A 13,247-nucleotide genomic window follows, 5' to 3' on the forward strand; every position below is an offset into this window, starting at 1 on the left:
AGTTCAGAGATGCCAGTGGTTCTCGGTCTGGTGGTCCTCCCTCAAGCCCAGTAGGTCCTTAGAGCCGCCTATCATCGTCTCCAGGCACCACTGGGAGGCCTTCTTTCTCTCTCTGGGACCCAAAATGCCAGACCCAGGTCCTGGCCACTCTAGTTCCAGATCCTGGACACTGATATCTAGGGAGAAAGTCTCCCCACGAGCCTGCTACACTCAGAGTCTGGGAAACTTATGGGGAGGGGGTAGAACTGAGGGAGTTGCTAGTTTGACTCCTGCTTCACACACACAGGCCACTTTTCTAGGCCACGTGATATCCCATGGAAATCCCATGGCGCCCAGTATAGACGCCATCCTCAGGGTAGAGAAAGCAGGGACTGGGGGATTGGACCCATACCCCGTGTCTGCGGGAGCAGAGACCCCTCCTCAGAGTGGTGACATCTGAAGGGGATCCCAGGTGGACATGGCCCCCCTTCGTTCCCTAGGAACCGCGACGGGATGCCGGGCCCTGCTGCGGACTCGACTTTGCCAAACCCCCTCCTTCCCGCAGCCTAAGCCCGCTGTGGAGGAGGGCGGCTGCGGATTGAGGTAACCTCAGGGTCACTGTGGAGATGGATGAGTTAGGCAGCCAGTAGTTCCTACCCGTACTCAGCCTCAGGGAGGAAGAAGGGGTGTCAGACAAAGGATCGGGGACCCTGGTGTCCACAGACTTCCCAAGCGGCCCCTTGGCTCTGACTTGGACCCAGGATCCGGAGGACTTCAAGGCCAGGCTGCCAGTCCCTGGAAGACCCTGCTCTTTCAGCCTTGGGCCATCCCTGGGGGAGGTCTGCGGGAGTCTCGGCCCAGAGGGTCAAGCAATGCCCATGGGAGCATTTGAGGCGCTGAGCGCAGACAGCCAGAGCGGGAGGCGCGCTAGTGCGCAAGGGACGCAGCGCCGCTGGAGGGTGGGGGCTGGGGGCGGCTGACAGCCGTGCTGGGTGGCTGAGACCGCGGTGGGGGGGAGGCGGGGGGCCCGAGAGCCCGAGGGGGTGGCTGGCCTCGCAGACCTCGGAGCAGGGAAAGCGCGGAGGAGAGCGGGAGCCGCGAACGGACTCGCTCCAAGCCCCTCGGATCCTAGCGAGTCTCCGCACCCACCGCAGCGCGTCCGCAGTGTCCGCGCCACGGCGCCAGGAATTCGGCCGCTGGGACCCCATTCCCGAAGCCTCACTGGGGAAGCTAGCAGAGCTGACTGGAAAGACTCCCCCCTGCCCCGCCCTTGAAACCACACTGCTATGCCAGGGTACCCAGAGGAAGGGGAAAGGGGGAAGAAAGGAGGGCGATCTTGCTTCCCGTCCCGAACCCACGGGAACGCGAGGGAGAAGGAGATTCCGCAAAGTAGAGCTGAAAATCCCCGGAAGGGGTACGCTTCGGTCTGAGGTCGGACCCCGGGCAGCTTTGGGGGAGGAGGCCCGGACCGCATCAAGTGACCCCTTAAGGAGACACCGCAGCCGGACGGGGGCTGTCATATGGCTCCAATCCCCCCATAGGCACCTTCCCCCCATCTTTCAGCTGGAAGTCTCAGAGCGAGGGACTGCCGCAGACTGCGCCCCCCGCAACCCCCGCGCTCTGCGCCAGGACGCCAGGGTCCCTCCTCGGGAAAAGGAGCCCTCCTCCCTCCCGTCGAGCTACACGTCAGCCCGTTCTAGCTCTTCCAGCCCCTTCCCACCGCCTCCCCCGCTTAGCTACCCCACGTCTGCCCCCGGGCCGCGGGCAATGGCAGCCCCTTGGCCCCCAGCCCTGTCCCCGGGCGCGGCGCATTCCAGCACCTCGTACAGTGCCTGGCGCATTCCAATGGAGCTGGGCTCCAGGCCGCCTTGGGCGCCCACCGCCCCGGTCAATCCCCGCCTCTCCTCTGAAGGAGGCGGCCCCCGCTCTGCCTCTAACCCCAGAGCCGCTTCCTCTCCTCGCCGCCCCCGGACCGCTGCTTACCAGGGTTGGCTCCCCCATCGCCGTCCTCGCAGTCCGTCAGGTTGTTTAGCATGGTGGCGGCGCGGCGCCGGGCCCGGGGATGGCTGCGGCGCCTCACCCGCGCCCCTCTGCCTGCCTCCGCCGCTCTCTCGCTCGCTCTAGCTCTCTCTCGCTCTCCGCTCCACGGAGGAAGAAGCTGCAGTGCCCGCCCGCCCGGCGCACACACACTCGCACACGGACACACGCTCACACCCGCGCGCGCCCCCTCTCAGCGGCGGCGCTGCTCGCCTCATCCCGTATGCAGGAGGCATGAGCCACCGGCGGGGTTTTGCGGGGGGAGCGCGGGAGGGAGAAAGAAGAGGGGACGAGGGGCGGGCAGTGCGCTCTTGGAGGCCCCCTCGCACGAAAACTGGGGGCTTGCGCGGGTGGGATGGAGAGGGTGCTGCGGGGGATGGGGACCTCGCCTCCCTTGAGCAGACGTAGCTCCGCCCGCCCCCCACTCTCCGGCGCAGGCGGGGCCGGCACGTGGGCAGGTGCCATCCCGCGCCCTAAAAATAACGGCAGGGAACTAGGTCGCGGCCGCGGGGAGGCGGCCCCGCAGCGGCTGCCTGGCCGAGGGTCATCCGCCCCCTAGAGGGAAGACGAGGGGGGCTGAGGCGGCAGGGGTAGGGCGCCATGGAATATGGGTCCCTGGAGAGCCTGTCTGCAAAGCTGGGAAGGCCAGCCCCGAAGAACGGTGGAGAACCAGACCCTCTCCCATAATCACCGTTCAAGAGGTTGGAGCTAGGGATGTGTGGAGGCCAGAGCCTTTACCCGAAGCACTGTGCTGCCCCCGTGGGGTTCAGGGTCACTGACTGAACTGTCTGGCTCACCCTGTCTTGAAATGGGAGGCATGCATCTGAGGAGTTGCAGTGAACACTTTACTGTGCTTAGACTGATGGAAGTCTTAGCATCTCACCTCCGAGGCAAATCACTGGAGCGCAAAGACAAGGACCCTCTGACTGTGGAATGACCCTGGGAAGGAGAGGTGGTGAGGAAGAGAGAAGGCAGCAGTGAGGTTTCAGGGAGTGCTGACTCCCCACTGGGGATGGTGCAGCCTTTAGGGAGGGCAGGCGGGTCGGAGGCTGGCCAGGAACAGAGTGGGGGAGGGGAGAATGAGGCCGCCTGTCGTTTGGGACCAGATTTTCTCCTGGGGCGAGAGTGTCTAATCCCCTAATCCAGGATTGCTTTCTGAGGATTCCAGAACTGACATGCTTTCTGTGTTCCTCCCCCTCCCCTCACACCAGTCCCCTAGAAGCTTGATTGTCCTGGGACCCCTCAGCACCCCTAGAATCCAGGCTTGAGCCAGGGGTGGAGAGATCTCAGGAAGCGGCATCAGAGGTTTGGACCCTTTGAGTCCCTGGAAAAACCTAAACATCCAAAGAGGGGAGCAGATCAAGGGGAAATGATTTTCAGACTCACCCAAGCCTCCAACACTAGCCCTCTAAATTCCAGGAGAGTTCCAGGGCTGGAAAGGATCGTGTCAATCATCTTAGCTAATGCACAGCTTTCATTTTACAGGTGAAAAAGCTAAGGCCCAAAGGGTGGGGGAAAGATGACTGCCTGTGGACACTATGCCAGTGAATGGCAGAACTTGGTCTAGAATCCAGTTTCCCTTATTCCAGTTTCGGACTCTTTTCCTCAACATAACCTCTTTTTAAATGGGTCCTGCCTCCAATAGAAGGGACAAGAATGCAGTCATATCCAAACTGCTCAGTGGCCTCTGATCCTTGGCTACTAAGAAAGGAACAGGGACTGGGTGGGAGATGAGCTCTCTCCCTTTTCTTGTGCTCAGACTTCAGACCTGCAGCTGGAGCGGCCTCTCAGCTTGCAATTGGAGGTGGGCCCAGAGACCTTCAAGGATCCTTAAAAAACAAAACAAAACAAAACTGTCCACACGACCAGAGGCCCAGTTCTAGGATGGGAGTTTTCAGGACCATGGACAGGGCCCACTGCTCGGATTCCGTTGTCGCATATTTGTCAGTGGCTTCAGATTGGGTCAACCACAGAGTCTTCAGCAGCTCACTGAAGGGGCCCTCTGAGGGATCCACCTGTAAGCTATCCCTGCCACTGTGTTTTATGGACGCCAGAAGGACTCTTTAGGGTGGAGAGCTAGGTATTCAGACCAGGTGTGAGAATTGGTCCTCTTGGCTTTCCCAGAGAGAAAACCACACACACACAAAAGTGCAGTGAGTTTGGATTGGTGACAGAGGTTTAAAGGGTTGCAGGTGGGTAGACCAGTGTGCAAGAATTTCTAAGCACTCCACACACCACCACCATTATGGTTTTCTGCTACTCTGTAGAGACAGGTAATATAGTAAAATATGTAGTATGTTTGTTTGAGAAGTGCTGTGAAATAAATACTGAGATTTTTCAGCAATCCCGGGTCTGGGATGTTCCCCTGAGGGTATTTCTCTTCATTTGTGGTCCGGAGCCCTGGCTGCTCAGGGACTGAGCCCGCCCATGGAGAAAAGCTAGATCCCAAGGGAGTATAGGTGAAGGAGGCAGGGGTGATCCTCTTCCCCTGGGTATCCCATCTGTCCACCCTCACCAGACCTCCTATCTCACAAGGCATCTGGGATTCAGGAGATACTGGTGCTGTCTGTCCTCTGCCCTCAAACTCTGTGTTTCCTTGGGCAAAACTGAGGTCCTCTTAGGGCCTGAGTATCTCCATCTATAAAATGAAAGGGTTAGGCTGCATAATCCATGGGCCTTCTTCCCACCCTCAAAACTCTCAGGGCTCTCTCAATTTATCTCAGACTAAAGCCAGGGAGCTCTTCATGAGGAGACAAGACCAAGTGAAGAGACAGCCGCAAGGGGAGACCCCAGTCCTTTGATTCACACCCCCCCACACACCTCTCAAGAAGACTGATCTCTATTCTGGCTTCAGGCCAACCCTCTGCAGTGAGGCTTTCAGAAAACACATTGCAGGCACCTCCTGCGCTGCCAGCCTGGCCTTGGCCAGTAAGATGACCCTCAGCTCTGAGCCCCAGGAACATGGCTGCCAGCTCAGCACCGCTCCCCCACCCAGAGCCCTTGGAAGATCTAGGGCCAGGGGAATCTTCTCATTAAAGCAACACGAGATGCAGAGCTGGGCAGGGTCTTATTTCTAAACTCTGAGTCTCTAAAATTCCTCTCCCCTCCCACCTTATGCTTCTCAGAGAGAAAAAGGATCAGGGAAGCTGCCTCCTAAATATCAGGATTTGGGAACTGGAAGGAACTTCGTAAGTTATTTTTTTTTTTTTCTTTTTGCGGTATGCGGGCCTCTCACTGTTGTGGCCTCTCCCGCTGCGGAGCACAGGCTCCGGACGCGCAGGCCCAGCGGCCATGGCTCACGGGCCCAGCCGCTCCGCGGCATATGGGATCCTCCCAGACCGGGGCACGAACCCGCATCCCCTGCATCGGCAGGCGGACTCTCAACCACTGCGCCACCAGGGAGGCCCGTAAGTTATTTTTTTAATCAGTCCTCATTTATGGGGAAATTGGAGTCTAGAAATGGAAAGGTACAAATTTTCTCCATGAGGTGAACTTGTGGCAGACTGGGGACTAGAGTCTGGCTTCCTGACCTGCAGCCCAGGGCCCCAGCCACTGAATCAGGACCAGGAGCTGACTGGAAGAAACTGGAGCCACCTGACTGGGTCCTCTTTCCATGAAAGGCAGGCACGGTATTCCTCCTTATGGCTTAATCCCTATCCATCTTTGTCTCTATATCATTAGCCCTACGGCCTAACCCACCCACCCCCAGCTCTGGCCTCATGGAGCCAAGGCCCTGAACTCCTTTCTTCACTCTTCTCTCCCCCACCTGCAGGCCCTGTCCTCCAGACCCCAGACCCTTGCAGTGAATGGACGAGTCCGGCACAGAGCACACCCCATACACACAGGGCTCGCAGCAGACACGTCAACCACCATCGTCTCCGTGGTAACCAGGGGTCTTAATTAACAGGCTGCAGCCCTGTCACCATGGAAATGGCACCCCAACAGCCCCTCATTCCTCTACAGATTCAGCCCATCTTCCCTCTTTCTCAATCAGGACCCCTTTCTCACTGTACCCCCCCCATCCCCACCCCACCTGGAGAGCTGGTGCCCACAGATCGCTCTGGTTCATTGAGAAGAGGGGAGGGGAGATGAGGGGGATGAGAGAGAGAGAGAGAGAGAGAGAGCAGCCCATCACCATGGCAACTACAGCCCCGTTCATAACCAGTTTGTTGCCATGGAGATTTCCAGGCCTCACCTTGGGCTGAGGTACTGGGCCGTGAGGTTCTGAGTCCTGGCTTGAGGAGTGGGTGACTGGAGAACTCCTTGGATAGGCTGGAGATCTCCAGATCAGGTGTTTTTACCAATAATTCAGTGTCATTCTTCCCAATTTACAGATAAAGAGACTGAAACATGAGGTTTGGGTATGGGGGAGGTAGAGAACATCACTCTTCTAGATCATCAAAGAATCTGAGCATTTTTATGGCTAGAAGAACCTGCAGGTAGCTTTCTGTTCAACTTCTTTATACTACAGATGGGGAAACTGAGGCCCAGAGAGGGGAAGCAATGTGCCCAAGGCCACACCACAGAGGCCGTGCTAGAGAGTGGATAGGCTACACTGTGGTCTTGCTCCATCCCCCGAGCATAAGTTGGCTGCCCCTTACTCCATGGGGACACATCCCAACTCCTGTTAGTCTCAACCAGGCCCAGCGCTCTTCCCAGTGCCCTGTCTTCCTCTATGAGAAACTGAGGCACAGCAGGGAGTGGTGCAAAGGGATGGGGAGTCGCTCAGAATTGTAACAGTTGGTCCCAGGTTCAATTCTGTCCAGCCAAGTCACCATCGATCTTCCCATGGTACAAATGAGGCAACTGAGGCATGTGGGCTGCCGCCCAGTGTTAGTGGTAGATTCAAGGATCACCTTCTGACTTGCTCCTTTCCTGCCCTGTAAGTCGCATTCCCACCTATAGCTGATCTCCTGGCAGCAGGAAGCACCTCCAGGGGCAAGCTCCACTCCCTGGGTCCAGAATGAAAGATAACACTTGTATGTAAATGACCTACAAACCCTCCCCCAACCGTTCCCCCACCTTCCACATGCTGCCATCTCTCCCTAAGGGGCCTGGGTGATGACAACAGGTGGGGAGAGCATCCCCCTGGGGCCAGAGCACTGGCACAAAAACAGCTGTGGGAAAGATACCAGCAGATTTTATGTTCCCCTAGGGAGCCCTTGTCCACTTCCCCACATAGTGACCTACCAAGGAGAGGTGCTGGAGGCTGTCTCAGGGCCTAAGAGATTAAAAATCCCCAAATTACTCTCAAGATGAAACTTCAGTAAACTCATGCACACAGGTACCCATCCCACAGATAGACACAGAAATACACACATCAACATGCCAATCAACACACTGGCATACAATGACACACGTAAGCACTGACTCACTGACTGCCCCACAGGTCAACAGAGCTAGCGTGGGATGCTTCTCCCTCAAGACATGCAAAGACACACACACCGCCTCTGCCACAAGCCCACAGCACTCCAGATTCACATCCAATTTGCACACACACCTGCACACCCAACACTGGGAGCTGTATTTTACTTCATTTTGCAAGGGCTTGGAAATGGGAATGGAAAGACGGAACAGTCACCTTGGGATAAGAGAGCGAGCCATCTTATTCTCAGGCCAGGGGGTGGGGAATGACAGGAGAGAAGGCAAGGTAGGGGAAGCAGGAGTCTACAGCCACTCCCCCTCTCATCTGATGAGCAGTAAGCACCTACTAAGTGCCAGGCTATGGGCTTGGTACTCGGAACACAAAGTTAAAAGGATGTGGCCCCTGCCCTTGAGATGTAGGAGACACGCAAGTAAATAATTTCCATCCATTGGGACGTGGGCTATAATAGGGCAGTGGTCGGGCAGAAGAGGAATGTCTGCCTCTGCCTGGAAGTGAGGGAACGTGAAAAAGATTTTCAGAAAAGGTTAAATGAGCTATAACTTACAGAGTGAGGAGGAGTTTCCCTGGCTAATGGAGGTGGGAGAACATGGACAGGTATACCAGGAGCAGATGAGGGAAGGGTTAGAATGACAGACTAAAGGGTTTGCCATTTATCCTACAAGCGATGGGGGGGCGGGGGGCGTTGTGTGGTGTGAACAGGATTGGAGAAAGGCAGACCAGTGAGGAGGCTGTGGTCATGGCCACGTGAGAGATGATAGAGGTTTGGACCGGGGTGATGATGACAGGAGGAGAGATGTGGCCAGATTCAGGATAAGTTTCGAAGGTGAAGTGGCCAAGACATGAGGACCAATGAGATCTGGTGGGAAGAGAAAAGGGGGCGTTGAGAATGGCTTCTAGAGCTCTGACTTTTAAATCTGTAAGAATGGTAAGGCATTCCTGAAAATGAGAAAAGGGGCAGATTATGGGAAAGATGAAGAAAGGAAAGAGCCCCCCAAAATCTGAATGACAACGTCCAGGAGGCGGTTGGTTCACGGGACTGGAGCCCTGCTGAAATACAGGCCTCAGTTTGGTCATCTATCCAATGCAGAGGTTCACCAAATAAACCCCTAAAGGGTTTTTTGGTGCTTAGTTTTGCTGGGGTCAGGGTGAGCTCACCTGCGGCTCAGCAGCGACCCCTGGCGGCCCAGGGAGGCTCTTCCTCCTCCCCGCGCTGGGGCCACTTCAAGCGAATTCTCCACGTTCCTTTCAGGCCTGAGGGGGCCCAGAGTCAGGCAGGGGACCCCTGACAAGTGGCCCCTGCGGAGAAGACTGTGTGTGCATCCAGGATGCTAATCTTCACCGAAGCCTAGAAGGATCCCTTCCCTCTTCTCTCTTCTGTACCCTGCATGTAACTTCCATTACAAGACCACTGCAGTGGGCCCTCCAGGAAGACGCCCCCAATACAGCCTGAGCTGGCTCCACCCACCGCTTGTGGAGCTGGAGTAGAAGGAGCTAAGTGAATCCCCCAGGGACGGGACTAGAGTGCCCACGGAATCCTGCCAGGATCTAGCTGCCCGGGGTCCAAATTTCTCATTCTCCTGTCTTCTTCCCGGGATCCCCAGGCGCTGTCCGCGACGCCTCCTGGGTGCCTGAGGATTGGAAACCTAGCGACCCGGACTCAAATCTCCTCCCTCCCTCAACTCCACCCCTATACTACTAGCCCAACCCCTTCGTCTCTTGTCCCGCCCTTTTCTGCCCCCAAAACGAGATAGTCCTGCCTCCACCCATTGGCTGTGGACGCACACGGCCCTCCCTTTCCCTGGTTCCACCTTCTCCCCCTCTGGTCCCGCCCCCTACCCGAGATGACCCCGCCCCTTTATTGCCCTCCGGCCCAGCACCCTGGACCCTAGCTTCTTTATAAGATCTGCCCCTTCGCCTCTAGCCCCACCCTCTTCCCTGTGTCCCCTCCCACCTCAAATGTGGTCCCTCCCTTCATCATTTCCCCTCCAGCCTTCCCCCAGTTCCCTAGGTTCCACCTCCTCTCCCTTCTCTGGCCTTCGGCTGGGACCCTCTGCCTACCAGTCCTGGTCCCACCACTCCCAACAGAAGACCCGCCCACCGTGTCCCCTCCCCTTCTCTCGCCCCGCCCCACTCCGGCAGGCCCCGCCCCCTGCGGCCTCTACCTTTGGCGTCTTCCCCTGAGAGGCGACGGAGATCGGCTGCTGAATGCCGGTGGGACTCCGAGTCAGAGTCGGTAGGCCCCGCGGGGGGCAGTGAAGTGACAGTGAACCTGCGGCTCATGGTGCGGAAAGGAGCCGGGCGGCCGCGGTACGGGCCCGGATCGCACAAGTGGCCGCAGCCGGGCTCCAGGAGGCAGAAAGAGCGTATTCCCCCATCCCCGCCGGCCGCCCCCCGGCGAACGCGGCGCCGCGCAGGGTCCTAGTGCCCTCTGTGCTGAGCCGCTGTATCTGGCCACTGCGCTTTGAGGCCCTGGGCTGTCAATACCACTGGAAGCGCTTGAGGATCCAACCTGCTGCTGAGAGCCACCCCTGCACCAGGAGCCCGGGCCCTCCTCGGCTGGGGTCTCCTAAACCCCTTGGTTTAATTCACTCATTCAGCACATCTTGATAGCGCGCCTGTGTTTGAGGCTTTGGTGCTAGGCACTGATACAGCATTGGATGAGATCGACTGGCTTCCTGCCCTCGTGTGGCTCAAATTCTAATGAGTGAGAGGAGGAGAAAGATTACAAGTGAGCAAACGCATAGACAAGATAATTTGAGACTGTGGTATATGTTAAGAAGAAAAAGTGCGGCCAAGGGGTAATGACTTAGGGGGAAGGTCTAAGAAGACCTCTCCGAAGATGTGATATTTGACCTGAGCCCTCACTGATGAGAAGGAGCCAGCTAAGCAAAGATCTGGGGGAAGAGCTCTCTAGCAGAGAAAATAGCAAGTGCAAAGGCCCTGGGGTGAAAAGAAGCCTGGACTGTTCAGGGAGCAGCAAGAAGGCCAGTGTGTCTGGAGCAGAGTGAACGGGGAGTAGAGTGATGGAGATGAGGGAGGAGAGGAGGGCAGATCGTCTGGTCTCTTGAAGGCTTCAGGGAGGAGTCTGGATTCTTTTCTGATCTACAAGGGAAGTCATGGGAAGTTTTTGAGCAGGGGAACGATGGCTGCTGGGTGAAGACTCAACTAAGGGCAGGAGTGGAAGCTGGGAGTCAATTAGGAGGCTCCTGCAACCCCCAGGTAAGTGGTGATGATAGCCGGGCTAGGGTGGTGGCAGTTGTCCAATTCCAGATACATTTTGGAAGTAGAGCCTACAGGACCTGCTGCTGGATTGGACATTGCATGTAAAGAGGAGTCAAGGAGGACTCCTAGACTCTCATGCACTGCTGGCGGAAGTATAGATGGGCAACACCACTTGGGAAAATTGTTCCATCAGCTAAAGCTGAACTTATACATACCTGTCTACTCAGCAATTCCACTCCAAGATATATGCTCCAAAGAAATGGCTGCCCACGTTCACCAGAAGACATTTACAAGAATGTTCATAGCAGCATTATTTGTAATAGGCTCTAATCAGAAACTACCCAAGTAACCATGAACAGTAAAATGGGCAAATAAGTAATGGTATGTGAATACAGTGAAAACAGTAGTGGGAATGAACAGTCTATAATTCACAAACAATATGGATATATCTCACAAATATAACACGGAATAAAAGCCAGACACAGGGACTTCCCTGGTGGCGCAGTGGTTAAGAATCCACCTGCCAATGCAGGGGACATGGGTGTGAGCCCTGTGAGCGGGAAGATCCCAAATGACGCGGAGCAGCTAAACCCGTGTGCCACAACTACTGAACCTGTGCTCTAGAGTCCACGAACCACAACTACTGAGCCCATGTGCCACTACTGCAGCCCGCGGGCCTAGAGCCCGTGCTCCGCAACAAGAGAAGCCACAGCAATGAGAAGCCCGCGCACCACAACAAGCTAGCCCCGCCCACCGCAACTAGAGAAAGCCCGCGCGCAGCAACAGACCCAACACAGCCAAAAATAAATTTTAAAAAAAATTATTTTTAAAAAAAAGCCAGACACAAAAGAGTATATACTGTAAAATACTCTTTAAATAAAGTAAAAAATAGTCAAAATCTATCTTTAAGCTGTTAGAAGTAATGGTAATAACTCTCGGGGTGAAGGGGTAGTGATTAAAAAGGCACATGAGGGGGCTTTTAGGGTGCTAAGAATGTTTTGTTTCTTGATCTGGTTGCTGGTTAGACAGTCGTGTTCAGTTTGTTGAAATGTACACTTATGACGGGTCAAGCTGTCTGAATGTTTGTTACATTAGAGCAATGGTTCTCAACTCGGGGCAGTTTTGCCCACCAGGGAACGTTTGGCAATATTCAGAGACGTTTTTGTCACAACTGGAGGAGGGTGGCACTGCATCTAGTTGGTAGAGGCCACCCGTGCCATCTAGTCCTACACCAAGACTGCCAGCCATGAGCCACAGATTCGCCATCGCCTCCCTGCACCCTGTCCCCATGTTAGGGCCCGTGATAGAGGGAGGGAGACTGACCCTGAATGGGTCTAGCCTCTGTCCATGGATCCCACTACCTCCTGGAGGAAGACATCAAACATCCTACAATGTATGGACAGTCCCCCACAACAAAGAACAATTTGATCCAAATTGTCAGTAGTGCCGAGGTTGAGATACCCTGTGCCAGAATAAGGAGTTTAACAGATTTTTTAGATTTTAAGACTGATTTTAAGACTGATCAGGTTTTAAGCTCGATTGAGGGCAGATGACGTCTTTTATTAAGGTGGTGACAACCGATGGAGGAGTATGCTTGGAAGGTGGAGCCTGAGAGCTCAGGTGGACCCCGAGAGCTCAGATGGACCTGGTATATTGAGATATCTCTGCGGCACCTAAGGATCATGCGGAGGTGGCAGTCGAACATCTGATTCTGGAGCTCGGGAGAGGATAAGGAGGGGATATAAATTTCGGAGTCTTTCTTTAGCAGAGAGATGCTGTGTAAAGCTGCGGGGCTAGACGAGATCACGGGGAATGCGTGTACACAGCGAAGACGTCCAAGGATAGAGCACAAGGGCACACCATCATTCATTTATTTATTTATTTATTTTTACATCTTTATTGGAGTGTTATTGCTTGGCAATGGTGTGTTAGTTTCTGCTTTATAACAAAGTGAATCAGTTATACATATACATACATCCCCATATCTCTTCCCTCTTGCGTCTCCCTCCCTCCCACCCTCCCTATCCCGCCCCTCCAGGCGTCCACAAAGCACCGAGCTGATCTCCCTGTGCTATGCGGCTGCTTCCCACTAGCTATCTACCTTACGTTTGGTAGTGTATATATGTCCATGCCTCTCTCGCGCTTTGTCCCAGTTTACCCTTCCCCCTCCCCATATCCTCAAGTCTATTCTCTAGTAGGTCTGTGTCTTTATTCCTGTCTTCACACCATCATTTAAAGGTTGGAAAGAGAGAGATCCAGCTAGCGAGAGGGGAGGAGAACCAGGAGGAAGGGGTGACCCAGAGACCAAGTGAAGAAACATTTCAGGAAGAGGGGCATTATCCACTGGGTCAAAAAAGCCGAGAGATGGTATGGAATGAGCCCAGAGAAGTACCCACTGTATCGGGCTACGGGAAGATCACAGGTGGCTTTGAAGAGAGTCATTTCAGTGGAGGAGTGGAGTGGGTGCCAGGTTGCAAATGACTGAGAAGAGAATGGGCGACAGTGAGTAGAAACCGTACTTTGGGGAAGTTTTCCTGTGGATGGGGGTGGGCAATAGAGAAATGGAACAGAACTGAGAGACAGGGGTCTAGAGGGATTTTAAACAAGCCATATTAAGGAACAT

General features: G+C 55.2%; 1 protein-coding gene across 3 annotated transcripts in view; it reads right to left on the reverse strand.

Moving 5' to 3' along the window:
* The window catches only part of SLC12A5 (solute carrier family 12 member 5), a gene marked incomplete at both ends in the record, with an annotated part of 36,224 nt that extends 26,498 nt beyond the window's left edge, over window positions 1-9,726 (reverse strand). For 2 of the 3 annotated variants that reach the window (XM_082643528.1, XM_082643529.1), the window contains one exon: window positions 9,565-9,726. In XM_082643528.1, the coding sequence (XP_082499654.1) occupies window positions 9,565-9,682 (118 nt within the window). Of the gene's footprint in view, window positions 1-1,962; window positions 2,015-9,564 lie in introns of those variants that run through there. The other variant, XM_082643530.1, reaches the window with a different exon arrangement.
* Between the last annotated feature and the right edge of the window lie 3,521 nt (window positions 9,727-13,247).

The sequence above is a fragment of the Mesoplodon mirus genome (assembly GCF_964341445.2).
Source record: "Mesoplodon mirus genome assembly, chromosome: 15".
Classification (NCBI taxonomy): Eukaryota; Metazoa; Chordata; class Mammalia; order Artiodactyla; family Ziphiidae; genus Mesoplodon; species Mesoplodon mirus.